We start from the raw sequence: 18525 nt of genomic DNA, 5'->3' as shown, positions 1-18525 counted from the left end.
ATATTGCTCTTTAAAATTACCAGTGCTATGAAACTGTAATGATATTTTCTTTTGAAAGACTTAAAATGATTGTATAATTTATTTGGCATGAAGATTATATAGTAAACTAAGAATAATAAAAATATTTTAGAAATTTTCAAAAGCTTAATAAAGCCACTTTAAATGCCTTTATCAGTAAATCTGTTAAACTCAGGCTCTCTCATTTGGTAGGTTGACATGGACTATATGGAAGACACAGTCTTCTTACCTTGTGATCAAAAGGGACCAAAGGGACTAATGGCTTTTACAAATCTAAATTTAAGATTTGGTTTGGATAAAAGGAATGAGGTTGTAGGAGAAATATTTGGAAGAGGTAGATATTTTCCCTTTCTCCCACGTGAATGGAAGAATGTTTTATGGAGGAAAAGACATTTGAGGACAGTTTTAAAAGGAAGAAAGGATGAGAAGGGAAAAAAACAGAAATTTGGTCTACTATACAAAAAAGCTTCAAAAATAAGAGAAAAGAAGCTAAAAAATGACTAAGAAATGATTGAATTGTATACCAATTTATGGGATCCAAAGTCCAAACAGAAGTTTTGTAGATATTTCTATTGAACTATTTCTGTATTTCGGAGACATACAAAGCTAAATTTGATCACATTTATCACTAGATACAAATGTGTTTAAGATGATTCAGATATGTTCAACACTTAGAAACTTTTTAGTGTTGTATTTTTTTCGTATTTTTGCTCTTTGTACCAGTCTTTATGGATCCAGGGCTTTAGTATCTTCCTTTACACTCTTACACATGGGTGACTGGAAATAAATTCAGTTCTGCATTGCAGGAGTTTATTTAGGGCACATTCAGGAAAAGGTTGTGTCCTGCATATGGTATTTTAACAAACCTGCGGCACAATTTCCTAAATAAGGTTTACTTTAGTATACTTGACCAAATTCCTGGGATCTACCTAAAATATTGAAATAAATGTTGAATATGGTTCCTTCTACTTTTGTTCTCTTGATAATGTGTATAGATACATGATCAAATGTATCTATTTGATCAAATAGATACATGATCAAATTCAATAGGTTTCATCTTTAAAGAAAGAACAATTGTTGTGTCCCCACATTTTTCTATAGATTATTAATTATATATATATATATTAATACATAGGAACTATGATCATTTGAACATTGACTTTTAAAATAAATCAGAGATTCAAAGAAGCAGAAAGAAGCTTGACAGAATCTTACTTATCTTCCCATCTTCTAGAAAGACTGTACCTACCCAACTAGTAAACTTTTATTTTCGGGAAAAAAAAAAAAAAAAAGGAATGCAATATTTTCACCAGTATCATGCTTTGAGACATTTGTCCTTGAATTTACAGATGATATACTTGTAAATACATTCTAACTAAATGTTAGCATCCCCTTTTTAATAATTGTATCACATCAGCTTGCACAGGATGAAGGTAGTTATGTTGGTGGCTTTGCAGTGGTTGAATATAGCACTGCAGAGCATGCTGAAGAGGTTCAACAAGCAGCTGATGGTATGACCATCAAGGGAAGCAAAGTTCAAGTTTCCTTCTGTGCCCCGGGAGCACCAGGGCGAAGTACCTTAGCAGCACTGATAGCAGCTCAACGTGTGGTAAGTTGTTCTTTTTTAAGAACATAGAGAAATTCAAGTATCTGAACTAGTTAATCATTGATTGGACTTCCATTATATTTTTATTACATGAAGACATTCTTCTTCTTTTTTTAATTGACTAAATAATACTTCTGCCAAATCAAGCCAGGAGTCAGTAAAATAGAGGAAACTGTGTTTTATAAAGTGTATTCATCTCAAGAATTGAGGAAATTTTTATTTATTCAGTAAATGTTTGAGTTCCTGTTCTGCAAGGTTTGATTGCAGCATGCCCCCCTTTTCAAAAAATGTTCTTAAGTGTGCATGTTGGACTGATTTCTTTATTGGAACTGTCTGTTATTATTCCCCTCTCTACTTCTCTGGTTGAAAATTCCTTGTAGGGAGCAACTATTCCTGCTTCACAGTTTCTTACTCCTTGCACCTAGAATAGTAAATACCCATTGATCAAATGAAGGAAGAAACACACTTTTGAAGGGTCCAGGGAAGACTTCAGAATTGCAAAGGTGACATTTGAATGTAACGTTAAGGTACAATTTTGAAATGTTGATGGGGGTGGAGAATAGGATTGCCAGATGAATACAGATTTTGCATGAGACATACTTACATTAAGCATTATCCATTGTTTATCTGGCACCCTCTGTTTTCACTTGCTGAATCTGGCACCCCCAAGGAGGGAGAAGGAGGGATTGGACATCCTCTGGTTGTGACAAAACCTTTCCAGCAGTAGGGGGAGATGAATTTTCATGCTTGAAAGTGGAAAAGGTCTAGGGAGGCTGAGTGTATAGAGATGTGTGGTGAAATGGTAGCTCGATACAAGCAGAGGGAGGGCTGGAGCACTCACAGCTTAGGTGGAACTTGATAAGCGAGGTCAAGTTTACAAATTCCAAAGGGAATTTATAAAGTATATATACAAGGTATTGACAAGATCATAGTTAAGACAACAAGAAATCACCTAGTCTGGAAATGGTTTGTAAATGAAGTGGAGAGAGAAGGACAATCAGGGGAGGGAGGGCGGGCAGAAGAGATGACAGATTTCACTGGTACCCTACCGTCATTTCACTTGCCCTCCTCCTCTTATTTTTTGATCTCACCTCTGGTCCTGGATGTCTTCTCCCTTTTTGTTTTTTCCTTCCCTTCTTAGGTTCTTCTGTCATCCTCATATCCTTGACTGGCATAATTCATGACTTCAGCCATTCTTTTACTGTCAATTTCATTGCCTTTAGTCAAGTTGTCTCTTGGTTGGATTGGATTTGCGGAGTTTCTGAGTCTGAATCCATCCAGTCACCCACTTTTGCAGTCAGCATACTCTGTCTTCTTGGAGAAAAACAGACAACTAGGTGACTTAGTGCTTCTTCAAATGTCTGACATTCTAGTTCAAATCTTCACTCTTTTCTAGTCTTTGTCCTTCTTTCTATCTGATGGTCGTGGCTGGTACTTTATAGAAATATACAGGTCATGTGCTGGACTCATTTATTTACTTTCTCTCACACTCCCTGAGCAAAAGTGCCCCACTTTTTACTTCTTTTTCCTCTTTAATAGCATTCATTCCATAATTACTTACTGGTACATATTTAATTACTAGTACATACGAGATGTACTAGAGGTATTTAGGATTCACCAGTGAACAAAGGTCCATCTAGTCAAAGCTATGGTTTTTCTGGTAGTCATGTATGGATGTGAGAGTTGGATTATAAAGAAAGCTGAGCGCAGAATAATTGATGCTTTTGAACCGTGGTGTTGGAGAAGACTTTGATAGTCCCTTGGACTGCAAGGAGATCCAACCAGTCCATCCTAAAGGAAATCAGTCCTGAATATTCACTGGAGGCTGAAACTCCAGTTCTTTGGCCACCTGATGTGAAGAACTGACTCATTGGAAAAGACCCTGATGCTGGAAAAGATTGAAGGCAGGAGGAGAAGGGGATGACAGAGAATGAGATGGCTGGATGGCATCACTGACTCAATGACCGTGAGCTTGAGTAAACTCCAGGAGCTGGTGAGGGACAGGGAAGCCAGTGTGCTGCAGTCCATGCGGTTGCAAAGAGTCGGACATGACTGAGCGACTGAACTGAGTGAACACAACAAAGATCATTGCTGTCATGGAGGGAGTGCTCTACTGCCCTCCCACCAAAGCAGGGGCTCATGCCCCCGCCCATCCTCAAGAATCTGCCTCCTCTACTTTCTACTTGATCTGTTGTTCACAACCTCCATCCCATTTGCTTATAAACACACTCGAATCTTTTCCTTTCTAGATGCAGGCCTTTGTAATACTTTTTCCTCACAATTGGAGCTTCTTGAACAATTAGATCCCACTAGTCACCTTTTTTTTTCTTTCCATTTCTCATTTCCTTCTCAGCCCAATGCAGTGTAGTTTCTGCCTCTACTATTAAGTGATCTGTTCTCTTTAAGATTGACAGGAATTTTGTAATCAAGTCGCATAGGTACTTTTCAGTCTTTCTTTGCCTGGTTTCTTTGCAGCATTTATTTTATTATTATTTTTTAATATAAATTTATTTATTTTAATTGGAGGCTAATTACTTTACACTATTGTATCTTTGCAGCATTTAAAACCAACTGCCTACTGCCTTGAATTCCACCTATCATTCTTTTCCTCTGAACCTCTCCTTTTCTTTCTAGTCATGGATCAGTTTGTATGTAGTAGGGATTTTCTGTTCTTTGAAAGTTTGAGAGCCTCATCTATGAAACCATGTAGACCTAGTCCTTATGTCTCTCCCAGAAGGAAATCATTGATTACCACTTAAGTTTCTTCTGTGAATATTAGATATATTAGTTTTATTTTTCTCTGTGTGGTATATGTGGCATTTGATTATAGTCTACAAATTTATCCACTTAGTATGAGTTTTAAAATGTACTGACACATAGCTATTTATAAAATTTTATTTTTTAAATGTGTCATGTCTAATCTCTTCTTTTTAACTGTATGTCTTATTTATTTGCATTTTTTCCCCCAATTAGTCTTGCAGACTGTTTTGCCTTTCAAAGAAATAGTTTTTGTTTATTATTAGAATTTTCTATCTGTTGCTTATTCTTGCCCTGTCTGTATAATCTTCTTTCTTCTTTCTTTGGACTTACTTTTTCTTTCCCATCTTTATTAATATCAGTAGTTAGCTCCTCTGTTTTCAACCTACCTAATGTAGTTAAAATAAGTTTACTTCTGTAACTAATGCTATACCTATGTGTCATAAATTTTATATTATGTTTCAATTTTTTAATGATTCCCTTTTAGCATAATTAATAGTTTTTCCCCAGGTCATAGCTACCTAAGAACTTTTAAAAGCTATTCTTCTGATATAGATTTCTTTTGATATATAATTGACATACAGCATTATATTAGATTTTAGGTGAACATCTAATGATTCAGTATTTACATATACTGTGAAGTGATCACCTCAGTAAGTCTAGTTAGCATCCGTCACCACACATAATTATAGATTTTTTTTTTTTCTTGTGTTGGGAACTTTTAAGATCTGTCTCTTGGAAGCCTTCAAATGTGCAGTAGAGTGTTATGAATGGTAGTCAGAGTTGCTGTGCTGCACGTTACATTCTCAGGACTTGTCTTCACACTAAAGTTTGTACTTTTCACCCTTTGCCATTTCACTCACTCTTCCCCCAGTCCCTCTGGCAGCCATCAATCTGTCTTCTGTATCTGTGGTCTTGGTTTGTTTTTGTTTTGAGATTCCACATATAAATGAGATCATACAGTATTAGTCTTTCTCTGTCTGACTTATTTCACTTAGCATAATGCCCTCCAAGTTCATCCATTTTGTTACAAATGACAATATTTCATTCTTTTTGTGGCTGAATAATACTCCATTGTCTATATACATATACATACCACATTTTCACCAGGGCTTCCCTGGTGGCTCAGATGGTAAAGAATCTGCCTGCAGTGCGGGAGACCTGGGTTCGATCCCTGGGTCAGGAAGATCCCCTAGAGAAGGAAATGGCAACCCACCCCAGTATCCTTGCCTGGAAAGTTCCATGGATGGAGGAGCCTGGCAGACTATAGTCCATGAGGTCTCAAAGAGTTGGATATGACTGAGCGACTTCACTTTCACCACATTTTCTTTATCCATTCATCAATTTTTAGGACACTTAAGCTGTTTTCATATCTTCAGTTCAGTTCAGTTGCTCAGTCATGTCCAACTCTTTGCGACCCCATGAATCACAGCATGCCAGGCCTCCCTGTCTATCACCAACTCCCGGAGTTCACTCAGACTCACGTCCATCGAGTCGGTGGTGCCATCCAGCCATCTCATCCTCTGTCGTCGCCTTTTCCTCCTGCCCCCAATTCCTCCCAGCATCAGAGTCTTTTCCAACGAGTCAGTTCTTCGCATGAGGTGGTCAAAGTACTGGAGTTTCAGCTTTAGCATCATTCCTTCCAAAGAAATCCCAGGGCTGATCTCCTTCAGAATGGACTGGTTGGATCTCCTTGCAGTCCAAGGGACTCTCAAGAGTCTTCTCCAACACCACAGTTCAAAAGCATCAATTCTTCGGTGCTCAGCTTTCTTCACAGTCCAACTCTCACATCCATACATGACCACAGGAAAAACCATAGCCTTGACTAGACGGACCTCTGTTGGCAAAGTAATGTCTCTGCTTTTGAATATGCTATCTAGGTTTGTCATAACTTTCCTTCCAAAGAGTAAGCGTCTTTTAATTTCATGGCTGCAGTCACCATCTGCAGTGATTTTGGAGCCCAGAAAAATAAAGTCAGCCACTGTTTCCACTGTTTCCCCATCTATTTGCCATGAAGTTATGGGACCGGATGCCATTATCTTCATTTTCTGAATGTTGAGCTTTAAGCCAACTTTTTCACTCTCCTCTTTCACTTTCATCAAGAGGCTTTTTAGTTCCTCTTCGCTTTCTGCCATAAGGGTGGTGTCATCTGCATATTTGAGGTTATTGATATTTCTCCTGGCAATCTTGATTCCAGCTTGTGCTTCTTCCAGCCCAGCGTTTCTCATGATGTACTCTGCATTGAAGTTAAATAAGCAGGGTGACAATATACAGCCTTGATGTACTCTTTTTCCTATTTGGAACCAGTCTGTTCCATGTCCAGTTCTAACTGTTGCTTCCTGACCTGCATATAAGTTTCTCAAGAGGCGGGTCAGGTGGTCTGGTATGGCCATCTCTTTAAGAATTTTCCACAGTTTATTGTGATCCACACAGTCAAAAAGCAGAAATAGATGTTTTTCTGGAACTCTCTTGCTTTTTCCATGATGTTTCATATCTTGGTTATTGTAAATAATGCAACAATGAATATGGGGGTCCATATATCTTTTTGAGTTAGGGTGTTTTGTTTCTTTGGATAAATACCTAGAAGTTGACTTGCTGGGTCATATGGTAGTTCTGTTTTTAATTTTTTGAGGAATCTCTGATCTATTTGCTAACACTTGTCATGTTGTCTTTAAACTTTTTTCCTTTATTTTTGTTTCCCATTTACTATTGAAAAAATTAGAATTTTCTTCTGCTTTAAGAATGACATGTTTTCTTTTATCCTATGGGTGATTATTCCTAGCTTATTAACACCCAAGGCTGATCAGTATCTCTTTCTTCCTTCCCACATAGTTCATTCTAAATTCCATCCTGCTGCTTCCTTCTATTCCACCTACCACCATATTGAGAATACATAAAGTACATCTTAAAGATTGCCTTAATTTGTGTGTTTTTTTTTTCTTTTTGAGGGGGTGCATAATATCATGCAGCTTTCAGGGTCTTAGTTCCCTGACAGGGATTGAACCCAGGTCATGGCAGTGAAAGCACTGAGTCGTAACCACTGGACTGCCGTTCAATTCCCAACCTTAATGTTTTTGCTTGCTTTTATGGTCTTGGCTTTTGTATACATGATTCAAATTAGCTACAGTATTACATATCTTAATTTCCACATATCATGTAAAGTCATGCATTTATTCTTGTTTTAAGAAAGCATATGCATGTAGTAAAACTTTTGAGACTGTGTATGGCTGGAAATATTTTTTATTTCTTTTCCACATTTAATAGCTTAGCTGAATATAAAAATCTAGATTCAAAGATTTTTTTCCTGCAGCACTTTGAAAATATTAATTTGTTGCCTTCTTAAATCCAGTGATGATACATTGAGAATTAAAATGATATTAATCTGCTTCTTGTTTTGTTTTGGGTTTTTGGTTTTTTTTTTTTTTTGAGGTATGTTCTTCCTTACTGGAAGCTTTTACTGTTGGGGGCGGGCAGGGCTTTGATGTTCCTAATTTCATGCCAAAAAAATGTGAGCAGGTGTGTTTTTTTCTGTATCGTAATTGGAACCCCTTCATTTTGTGGTCTTGAGTTTTTTTTTTTTTTAATTCTGGAAAATTCTCGGCCATTATTTCTTCAAAGATTTCCTTCATTTCTAATCCTTCAGATACTCCTTTTATGTAGGTATCAAGACTTCCAGTCTCTTCATTGCCTTGGTTTTTTCTTTTGTTTTGTTTGCATTTTTCATTACCATTTTATTTTGTTGTCAGTTCCTGCTTTATCCTTTGCTCATATATTCTTTGATCTTTATCTGACCTGACCTTTCAGATCACTGTTTTGTTTTTCAGTTGCATATATCATACTATTTAACATATCTATTAAAGCACAGAGTAAAGGTTAAGAATAATTCTTTATGTGTTTCTTCGATTCCCTCACCTATAGCATGGGGGTATAATACCAACCCTGTAGAGTTGCTTTTGGGCATTAAGTGATTTAGTCCATGTAACAGGCTTAGAACAATGCCAAGTATATACAGTAAGTGATGGCTGCTATTATTTTTTCCCAAACAGTTGTGCTTTTTGTACATCATATTGCTAATTGGTGTTCTTTATAACTGCTTCTCCATGATTCATGTTACCAATAAAAATCTGTTATCTTTTTTTAGGATATCTGCTTTGTTTAGTTAACATTCTTACTATTTCCTATCATCTCTTATAGGTGCTTCAGTTTGTTGCCTTTAGTTTTTGTGGCTGCATTTTCCAAGTGTCTAGTTACTTTGTTCTGTGATTACATATTTCTTTTGGTAGCAGGGTGGCGATTGGCTTCCTTGTATGTGAGTCTGTAGACGTTGAAGGGCTAGAGGATGGACAAGGAGAGCTGATTTTTAAAAACTGAGAACAATGTCATATATTTATCTACCCAGTTATATGTATATAAAGCCCATCCATCTTTGTTTCATATTAGAAGATTAATGAATCAAGACCTTAATTATAAGAAAACATTGCTTTGTAAAGCATCCCACATTATTAAACTTTAGATCAACATTATAGTAAGGTTCTTCTGTAGTATCAAAGAATTCATGTTGTGTCAGGTCACCTCCGTGTTAGTAAATTCAGATTCCCTTGATATCTTGCCCCTTGCATGAAGAGATTTATCTGACTAAATTGTTAGTTCTCTTAAAGCCAATTTCTATTTCACTGAAACATTCTAAGGATTTCAGTGTATGTTGCATGAATATCTTAGAATGCTGTGCTGTTGCTCAGTCATGTCTGACTCTTTGTGACGCCATGGACTGCTGCCCACCAGGCTCTTCTGTCCATAAGCATTCTCCAGGCAAGAATACTGGAGTGGGTTGCCATGCCCTTCTCCACGGGACCTTCCCTACCCAAGGATCAAACCCAAGTCTCCCACCTTGCAGGCGGATTTTTTACCAGCTGAGCTACCAGAGAAGCTCATATCTTAGAGTATCTTTTTATAATTACGAATTGTGGTAGAATGTATACAAGTGTATGACTAGAAATAAAACAAGTTGTGTTTATTATAAAATAGATCTAATCAGACAAATGAGAATTTCCGAAAAAAAAAAAAAAAAGCCTTTACAGTTTCATCTTTGTGCTTACCCGTGTTCTAATTTTTGTATTTCTGTATTCATCGAAGAGGCACAGTAATCAAAAGGGATTACTTCCAGAGCCAAATCCAGTGCAAATCATGAAAAGTTTAAACAACCCTGCCATGTTGCAAATTCTTCTACAACCCCAGCTCTGCGGGCGGACTGTTAAACCAGGTAAGCATCACGTGTACTAATGACATGTAGAATATTGGCATGAGGTTAATTGTACTGTTTTGCATGAAAAACACGTTTAAATTAGTCCACAGTATTTATTTTTTCTAGAATTTATCAATGAATTTTAATTAATGATCTGAGGTGAAAATATGTTTTGACTCTTTTTGGTAGGCACAAATTGTGTATGGATTTCCTGATTTTTTTAAAACTAAGTATTAAATATTAAACCTTCAAGTGTAGTTACTGGTTGCCATGAATTTCTAAACCAGGTTTCACATGGTTTAATAAGGTAATATTGACATACTACATTGTTACAGCTCATTTTAGCAAAGGATATCATACTTTTCTATGTAATATTTTTGGCAGAATTACTTTGTTGGAAAGTGCTAAAGACCAGTTTCCTCTCTGCTGTTATCTTTTTTTTTCATTGTGAAATTGTTTTGCTTTGTTCAAAATGATGAAAACAATATCATTTTCTTGAATTGTAGAAATTGTTATAATTTTAGCATGCATTAAATATCTGTCTATTTAGTATTCATTGGAGGAGTTTGTCTTTTGAAATGCATAGCTGTACATACACAAAATGTATACTTGATCATTAGGAAGTGAATGCCTAAACATTAAGCTTTAGATTACAAATGTTTAGATTAAATGTATTTATTCTGTTTCAGCTCCAACTGGTCTAACGCCAACTAGCATACTACAGTTCTATTGTAGCACTAACTGCCTAGAGTTAGCACGGATGCTATGAGTGAGGGCTTAAGTCCCCAACAGGTCTGCCCCTACTTCATACGCTAGCCACACAACAGAGGTCTCCAGGCCTGTTCTGGCTAACTCGCTTCAATTTTGGGAGTTCCTGTGTTCAATAATGTGTTCAGTTCGTTCAGTTGCTCAGTCGTGTCCAATTCTTTGCAACCCCATGAATTGCAGCATGCCAGGCTTCCCTGTCCATCACCATCTCCTAGAGCTTGCCCAAATTTATGTCCATCGAGTTGGTGATGCTATCCAACCATTTCATCCTCTGTCATCATCTTCTCCTTCTGCCTTCAATCTTTCCCAGCATCAGGATCTTCTCCACTGAGTCCATAGACTCCCATAGCTTAGGAGAGCACTGTACTTACGATTACAGTTTTGTTACAAAGGATGTAACTCAGAAACAGCATAATCAAGAGACTTAGGGCTGTGGCTCGTAGGTCCTAACTGCAGAGCTTTTATGTTCTTTCCCCGTAGGATCAGAGCACATTTGCCTCCCAGCACACCAGTGTATTAATTAACCAGAGATCTCTACTGAACTAGCTTCAGTGTCTAGAGGTTTTATGGGGGTTTTATATGTAGGCCTGACTGGCCATGTTATTGAACTCTTATCTGCAGTTCTCTTCCTCTTCCTGGAGGTCAGGAGGCTAGGCTAATACTTATCTTGGAGAGACGGCAGTGAGCAGTCCTGAAGAGAGATCTTAGTTCCCTGCTCAGGAATTGAACCTAGGAAACCTAAATGAAAACCAGGAATCCTAGCCACCAGGCCACCAGGAGCTAGGTGCTAGAGGCAAAATGGCCCTGTCTCTTTCCCCCATTTGAAAGCAAGAATGTTTCAAGGAGGCAAAAACTATTAAAAACAGGTATAAAGTTTATTATTAGAGTCACAGCACAATGTATGGGAGAGCACATGGAGAAATAGTATATTTAAGACAGAAACGAGGCAGAAATACACATCCAATGAGGAGTGCAGTGAAGACATTTAAATCACATAGAACATTGTTTCCCAGTCTTTGTTTACATCTGGCCAATTATTATTTTTTTTTAAATTAATTTATTTATTTTAATTGGAGGCTAATTACTTTACAGTATTGTAGTAGTTTTTGCCATACATTGACATGAATCAGCCATGAGTGTACATGTGTTCCCCATCCTGAGCCCCCTGCCACCTTTTTCCCCATCCCATCCCTCAGGGTCAACCCAGGGCACCAGCACTAAGCACCCTGTCTCATGCATTGAACCTGGACTGGCGATCTGTTTCACGTATGATAATATACATGTTTCAATGCTATTCTCTCGAATCATCCCACCCTCGCCTTCTCCCGCAGAGTCCAAAAGACTGTTCTTTACACCTGTGTCTCTTGCTGTCTTACAAATAGGGTCATTGTTACCATCTTTCTAAATTCCATATATATGCGTTAGTATACTGTATTGGTGTTTTTCTTTCTGGCTTACTTTACTCTGTATAATGGGCTCCAGTTTCATCCACCTCATTAGAACTGATTCAAATGCATTCTTTTTAATGGGTGAGAAATATTTCATTGTGGATATATACCACAGCTTTCTTATCCATTTGTCTGCCAGTGGACATCTAGGTTGCTTCCATGTCCTGGCTATTGTAAACAGTGCTGTGATGAACATTGGGGTACACGTGTCTCTTTCCCTTCTGGTTTCCTCAGTGTGTATGCCCAGCAGTGGGATTGCTGGGTCATATGGCAGTTCTATTTCCAGTTTTTTAAGGAATCTCCACATTATTCTCCATAGTGGCTGTACTAGTTTGCATTCCCACCAACAGTGTAAGCGGGTTCCCTTTTCTCCACACCCTCTCCAGCATTGTTTGTAGACTTTTGGATCGCAGCCATTCTGGCTGGCGTGAAATGGTACCTCATAGTGGTTTTGATTTGCATTTCTCTGATAATGAGTGATGTTGAGCATCTTTTCATGTGTTTGTTAGCCATGTGTATGTCTTCTTTGGAGAAATGTCTGTTTAGTTCTTTGGCCCTTTTGTGATTGGGTCATTTATTTTTCTGAAATTGAGCTACAGGATCTGCTTGTATAGTTTTGAGATTAATTCTTTGTCAGTTGCTTCATTTGCTGTTATTTTCTCCCATTCTGAAGGCTGTCTTTTCACCTTGCTTATAGTTTCCTTTGTGCAAAAGCTTTTAATTTTAATTAGGTCCCATTTGTTTATTTTTGCTTTTATTTTCATTACTCTTGGAGGTGGGTCATAGAGGATCTTGCTGCGATTTATGTCAGAGAGTGTTTTGTCTGTTTTCCTCTAGGAGTTTTATAGTTTCTGGTCTTACGTTTAGATCTTTAATCCATTTTGAGTTTATTTTTGTGTATGGTGTTAGAAAGTGTTCTAGTTTCATTCTTTTAAAGTGGTTGACCAGGTTTTCCCAGCACCATTTGTTAAACGGATTGTCTTTTCTCCATTGTATATTCTTGCCTCTTTTGTCAAAGATAAGGTATCCATAGGTATCCATGGATTTATCTCTGGGCTTTCTATTTTGTTCCATTGATCTTATTTCTGTCTTTGTGCCAGTACCATACTGTCTTGATGAGTATAGCTTTGTAGAATAGTCTGAAGTCAGGCAGGTTGATTCCTCCAGTTCATTCTTCTTAAGATTGCTTTGGCTATTCGAGGTTTACATTTGGCCAATTATCTTGTTTCTTTCTTTACACCCGACTGATCCTTGGACCCTCCCCCAGATGTGTGAGCACCTTTTTGATAAGATGGATCCTGCCACAGAGGCCTATGGGTACATGTCCACAGTTATTATGGGGTGAGGCCCTCTCCCTTTTTGACCCCCTAAGAAGCCTCCCTGCGCACATGCAGATAGGGAAGTCTTCCTTGACCTCAGGCACCTTATCTCTTTGCTTTAGCAGAATTCAGCTTGTGCCACTAGCTTTGTCCTTGGAGTGTCTGGGTAAGAACAAGGCTTGAATTTTACTCTACTTGACAAACACCAGCTGCCCACCTACAGGCCCATCTATCTTCTACCTCAGTATCACATGGCTCAAAGCCCCCATTCAATAATCACATGTTAGGTCTTTCAGGTATGACCAGTCCCCATTCTGAAGCCATGTAGGGGCCTACCCTGAGTCACCTCATTCATTAGCATAACAAAAACACTCCTATCCATTGGGCAAGTTCCAAGGGTTTGAGTTTCCCCTCTAGGAACCAAAGACAAAGACCAGTTAAATTTATTATTATAGCAACAATGTTCATATTAAGTACTTAATATAATCATCAATTATTATTGTGTAAGAAGTATCTTCAGAGGTGTCCAGCTCAGCCTATTATGCAGTAAATTATCCCTCCTACAATTTTTTTTTTCAGAATTAGATGAAACTTTCAGTTCAGTTGCATAATCATGTCTGACTCTTTGCGACCCCATGGACTGCAGCATGCCAGTCTTCCCTGTCCATCACCAACTTCCGGAGTCCAACCAAACCCATGTCCATTGTGTCGGTGATGCCATCCAACCATCTCATCCTCTGTCATCCCTTTCTCCTTCTGCCCTCAATCTTTCCCAGCATCAGGGTCTTTTCAAATGAGTCAGCTCTATGCATCAGGTGGCCAAAATATTGGAGTTTCAGCTTCAACATCAGTCCTTCCAATGAACACCCAGGACTGATCTCCTTTAGAATGGACTGATTGGATCTCCTTGCAGTCCAAGGGACTCTAAAAAGTCTTCACCAACACCACAGTTCAAAAGCATCAATTCTTCAGCACTGAGCTTTCTTTATAGTCCAACTCTCACATCTGTAAATGACTACTGGAAGAACCATAGCTTTGGCTAGATGGACATTTGTTCGCAGAGTAATGTATCTGCTTTTTAATATGGTGTCTTGGACTGCAAGGAGATCCAACTAGTCCATCCTAATGGAAATCAGTCCTCAATATTCATTGGAAGGACTGATGCTGAGGCTGAAACTCCAATTCTTTGGCCACCTGATGTGAAGAACTGACTCATTGGAAAAGACCCTGATGCTGGGAAAGATTGAATGCAGGAGGAGAAGGGGACGACAGAGGATGAGATGGTTGGATGGCATCACCAACTCAATGGACATGAGTTTGAGTAAACTCCAGGAGTTGGTGATGGACAGGGAGGCCTGGTGTGCTGCATTCCATGGGGCCACAAAGAGTTGGACACGACTGAGCAACTGAACTGATGTACTCCTTTCCTGATTTGGAACCAGTTGTTGTTCCATGTCCAGTTCTAACTGTTGCTTCCTGACCTGCATACAGATTTCTCAGGAGGCAGGTCAGGTGGTCTGGTATTCCCATCTCTTTCAGAATTTTCCACAGTTTGTGGTGATCTACAGTCAAAGGCTTAGGCAGAAGTAGATGTATAGTCAATAAGGCAGAAGTAGATGTTTTTCTGGAACTCTCTTGCTTTTTCAATGATCCAACAGATGTTGGCAGTTTGATCTCTGGTTCCTCTGCCGTTTCTAAATCCAGCTTGAACATCTGGAAGTTCATGGTTCATGTACTGTTGAAGCCTGGCTTGGAGAATTTTCAGCATTACTTTACTAGCATGTAAGATGAGTGCAATTGTGTGGTAGTTTGAGCATTCTTTGGCATTGCCTTTCTTTGGGATTGGAATGAAAACTGACCTTTTCCAGTCCTGTGGCCACTGCTGAGTTTTCCACATTTGCTGACATATTGAGTGCAGCACTTCCACAGCATCATCTTTTAGGATTTGAAATAGCTCAACTGGAATTCCATCACCTCCACTAACTTTGTTCATATGACTTCACATTCCAGGATGTCTGGCTCTAGGTGAGTGATTACACCATTGTAATTATCTGGGTCATGAAGATCTTTTTTGTATAGTTCTTCTGTGTATTCTTGCCCCCTCTTTTTAATATCTTCTGCTTCTGTTAGGGCCATACCATTTCTGTCCTTTATTGTGCCCATCTTTGCATGAAATGTTCCCTTGGTATCTCAGATTTTCTTGAGATCTCTAGTCTTTCCCATTCTGTTGTTTTCCTCTATTTCTTTGCATTGATCACTGAGGAAGGCTTTCTTATCTCTCTTTGCTATCAAATGGGTATATCTTTCCTTTTCTCCTTTGACTTTCACTTCTCTTCTTTTCTCAGCTGTTTGTAAGGCCTCCTTGGACAACCATTTTGCCTTTTTTCATTTCTTTTTCTTGGGTATAGTCTTGATACCTGTCTCCTGTACAATGGCACGAACCTTTGTCCCTAGTTCATCAGGCACTCTGTCTATCAGATCTAATCCCTTGAATCTGTTTCTCACTTCCACTGTATAATCGTAAGGGATTTGATTTAGGTCATACCTGAATGGTCTAGTGGTTTTCCCTGCTTTCTTCAATTGAAGTCTGAATTTGGCAATAAGGGGTTCATGATCTGAGCCATAGTCAGCTCCCAGTTTTGTTTTTGCTGACTGTATAGAGCTTCTCCATCTGTGACTGCAAAGAATATAATCAGTCTGACTTCAGTATTGACCATCTGGTGATGTCCATGTGTAGAGTCCTTGTGTTGTTGGAAGATGTTGTTTGCTATGACCAGTGCGTTCTCTTAGCAAAACTCTGTTAGCCTTTGCCCTGCTTCATTCTGTACTCCAAGGCCAAATTTGCCTGTTACTCCAGGTGTTTCTTGACTTCCTACTTTTGCATTGCAGTCCCCTGTAATGAAAATTACATCTTTTTTGGGTATTAGTTCTAGAAGTCTTGTAGGTTTTTATAAAACCATTAAACTTCAGCTTTTTCAGCATTACTTGTTGGGATATAAACTTGGATTACTGTGATATTGAATGGTTTGCCTTGATCAGGATAGAACCTGGGCCCTCTGCATTGGGAGTAGAGTCTTAACCACTGCATCACCAGGGAAGTTCCCCACCTGTTTTCTAATGTGTTTTCTGCCCAATTTACATCCTCACCATCAGTGTCCAAGGCTGTAGTTCACTCAGTGTCCTCACCAACATTTGACATACTGACCCTTTAATTTTAGCCTTTCTGTTTGGTTTATATCTTATTGTGGTTCTAATTTGAATATCCCTTTTGACAAATGGTTTTGAACATCTTTTAATGTACTAATTTATCATCTTTATATCTCCTTAGTTAATATATCTTTTGAAATATTTTCTACATTTTTTTGTTTATTTATTTTAAATTTAAATTTATTTTAATTGGAGGCTAATTACTTTACAATATTGTATTGGTTTTGCCATACATCAACATGAATCCACCACAGGTGTACACGTGGTCCAGCTGTTGATCTTCTTAAGTTGTTAGGGTTCTTTATTCTAGATACAAGTCCTTTATTGGATATATTTGGGTTTGCAGCCACTCTGTAGGCTATCCTTTTATATTCTTAATATCTTTTGAAGAAGAAAATTGCTTATTTTGACAATGTCCTGTTTATTATTTTTTTATTTTCTAATTCATATTTCTTATGTCATGTTTAAAAAATCTTTGCCAAATTCGAGATAACAAAAATGTCTCCTGTGTTTTCTTCAAGAAGTTTTATAATTTTACCTCTTAAGTTTAGGTTTATAAATGATTTCAAGTTAATTGTTATTTACAATATGAGGTAAAGGTCCAGGTTAATATTTTTTTGCAGTTGTTCTAGCATAATTTGTTAAAAAAGATTATCCTTTTTCATTGAATTTCTTGACACTTTTTTCAAAAATCTGTCAAAAATCTGTCTCTGGACCCCCTATTCTGTTCCATTGATCTAAATGTCTGTATTTATACCAATACTGCATTGTCTTGATAGTTTTATAATAAGTCCTGAAAACAGTAAGTGTAAGTGCTCCAACTCTATTCTTTTTCTATTTGTTTTGTCCATCCTGGGTCCTTTGTGTGTGCATATAAATTTTAGAATCAGCTGTCAATTTCTGTGAAAAATGTCTGCTGGGAATTTGGAATTGTGTTGAATCTGTATGCTGATTTGTGCAGAATTGACAACAATTTGCCATAAATATATCTCTCCATTTATTTAGGTCTTCTTTTGTTTTATCAACAATGCTTTGTAGTTTTCAAGGTGTAAATCTGACACACATTTTTTCAGATTTATCCTTAGCGTTTCATATTCCTTGATACTATTTTTTATTGTAATTTTGAGGCAGACGTCACATAACATGAAATTAATCATTTTAAAGCCAATAGTTCAGTGACATTTGGTACATTCACAGTGTTTTGTAATCACAAACTCTGCTTAACTTTAGAAACATTTTCATGACCTCAAAATAAAATCTGTACCCATTAAACAGTTACTGCCCTATTTTCCCTCTGCCTAGGTCCTGGCAACAGCCCATGTGCTTTCTGTCTTTTGTTTATTCTGGATGTTTCATATAAACAGAAGTCACAGTGTGTCTGGCTTCTTTCACTTAGCATGGTGTTTTTGAGTGCTGTAATACATGTATGAGTTCTTCATTCCTTTTGTGGCTGAATGATACTCCATTGTATGCATATGTCACAGTTTATTTATTCATTCATCACTGATGGACAGTTTGAGTTGTTTTCACCTTTTGACTATTATGAAGAGTGTTGTCTATGAATGCTCATGTACAAGCATTTGAGCATCTGTTTTCAGTTCTTTTGAGGTTATATACCTAGAGCGGGACTTGGTGGATCATGTGCTTATTCTCTGTTTAACTTGTTGAGTACCTGCAAGCTGTCTCCACAGTGGCTGCACCATTTTACACTTCCAAAGCAGTGTACGAGGGTTCCAATTTCTCCATATCTTCATAGACTCTTGTTACTTTCTGCTTTTATTATTTTAGCCATCCAAATAGGAATAAACTGGCAACTCATCATAGTTTTGATCTGAGTTTTCCTAATGACTATGTTGAGCATCTTTTCTTGTGCATATTGTCTGTTTTTATGTCGTCTTTGGAGAAATGCTTAATAGAGTTCTTTGCCTGTTTTTAAACAGAGTTGTGTTTCTTTTTGTTGCTGTATTCTTTATACATTCTTGATACTATTTTAAATAGTTTTACTTTCTAAATTTTTATTTCCTGTTGCTTGTTGCTAGCATATACAAGTACAGCTGATTTTGTATATTTATCTTGTATCATGCAGACTTGCTTTTTATCTCTAGCAGATTTTGCCCTTAGGATTTTCTGTATAGACTATCATGTCATCTACAAGAAGTT

The 18525-nt window shown here is 37.7% G+C and overlaps 1 protein-coding gene across 2 annotated transcripts in view; it reads left to right on the top strand.

Annotated features, from left to right (window-relative positions):
* Window positions 1-18525, top strand: part of RAVER2 (ribonucleoprotein, PTB binding 2) — a 137264-nt gene that overhangs the window by 48345 nt on the left and 70394 nt on the right. For both annotated transcript variants that reach the window (XM_025288541.3, XM_025288540.3), the window contains exons 4-5: window positions 1436-1627; window positions 9515-9641. In XM_025288541.3, coding sequence (XP_025144326.3) covers window positions 1436-1627; window positions 9515-9641 — 319 coding nt within the window. The remainder of the gene's footprint in view (window positions 1-1435; window positions 1628-9514; window positions 9642-18525) is intronic.

This window comes from Bubalus bubalis, chromosome 6 (genome assembly GCF_019923935.1).
Source record: "Bubalus bubalis isolate 160015118507 breed Murrah chromosome 6, NDDB_SH_1, whole genome shotgun sequence".
In the NCBI taxonomy this organism is placed as follows: domain Eukaryota; kingdom Metazoa; phylum Chordata; class Mammalia; order Artiodactyla; family Bovidae; genus Bubalus; species Bubalus bubalis.
This window is presented reverse-complemented; position numbering and strand designations above follow the sequence as displayed.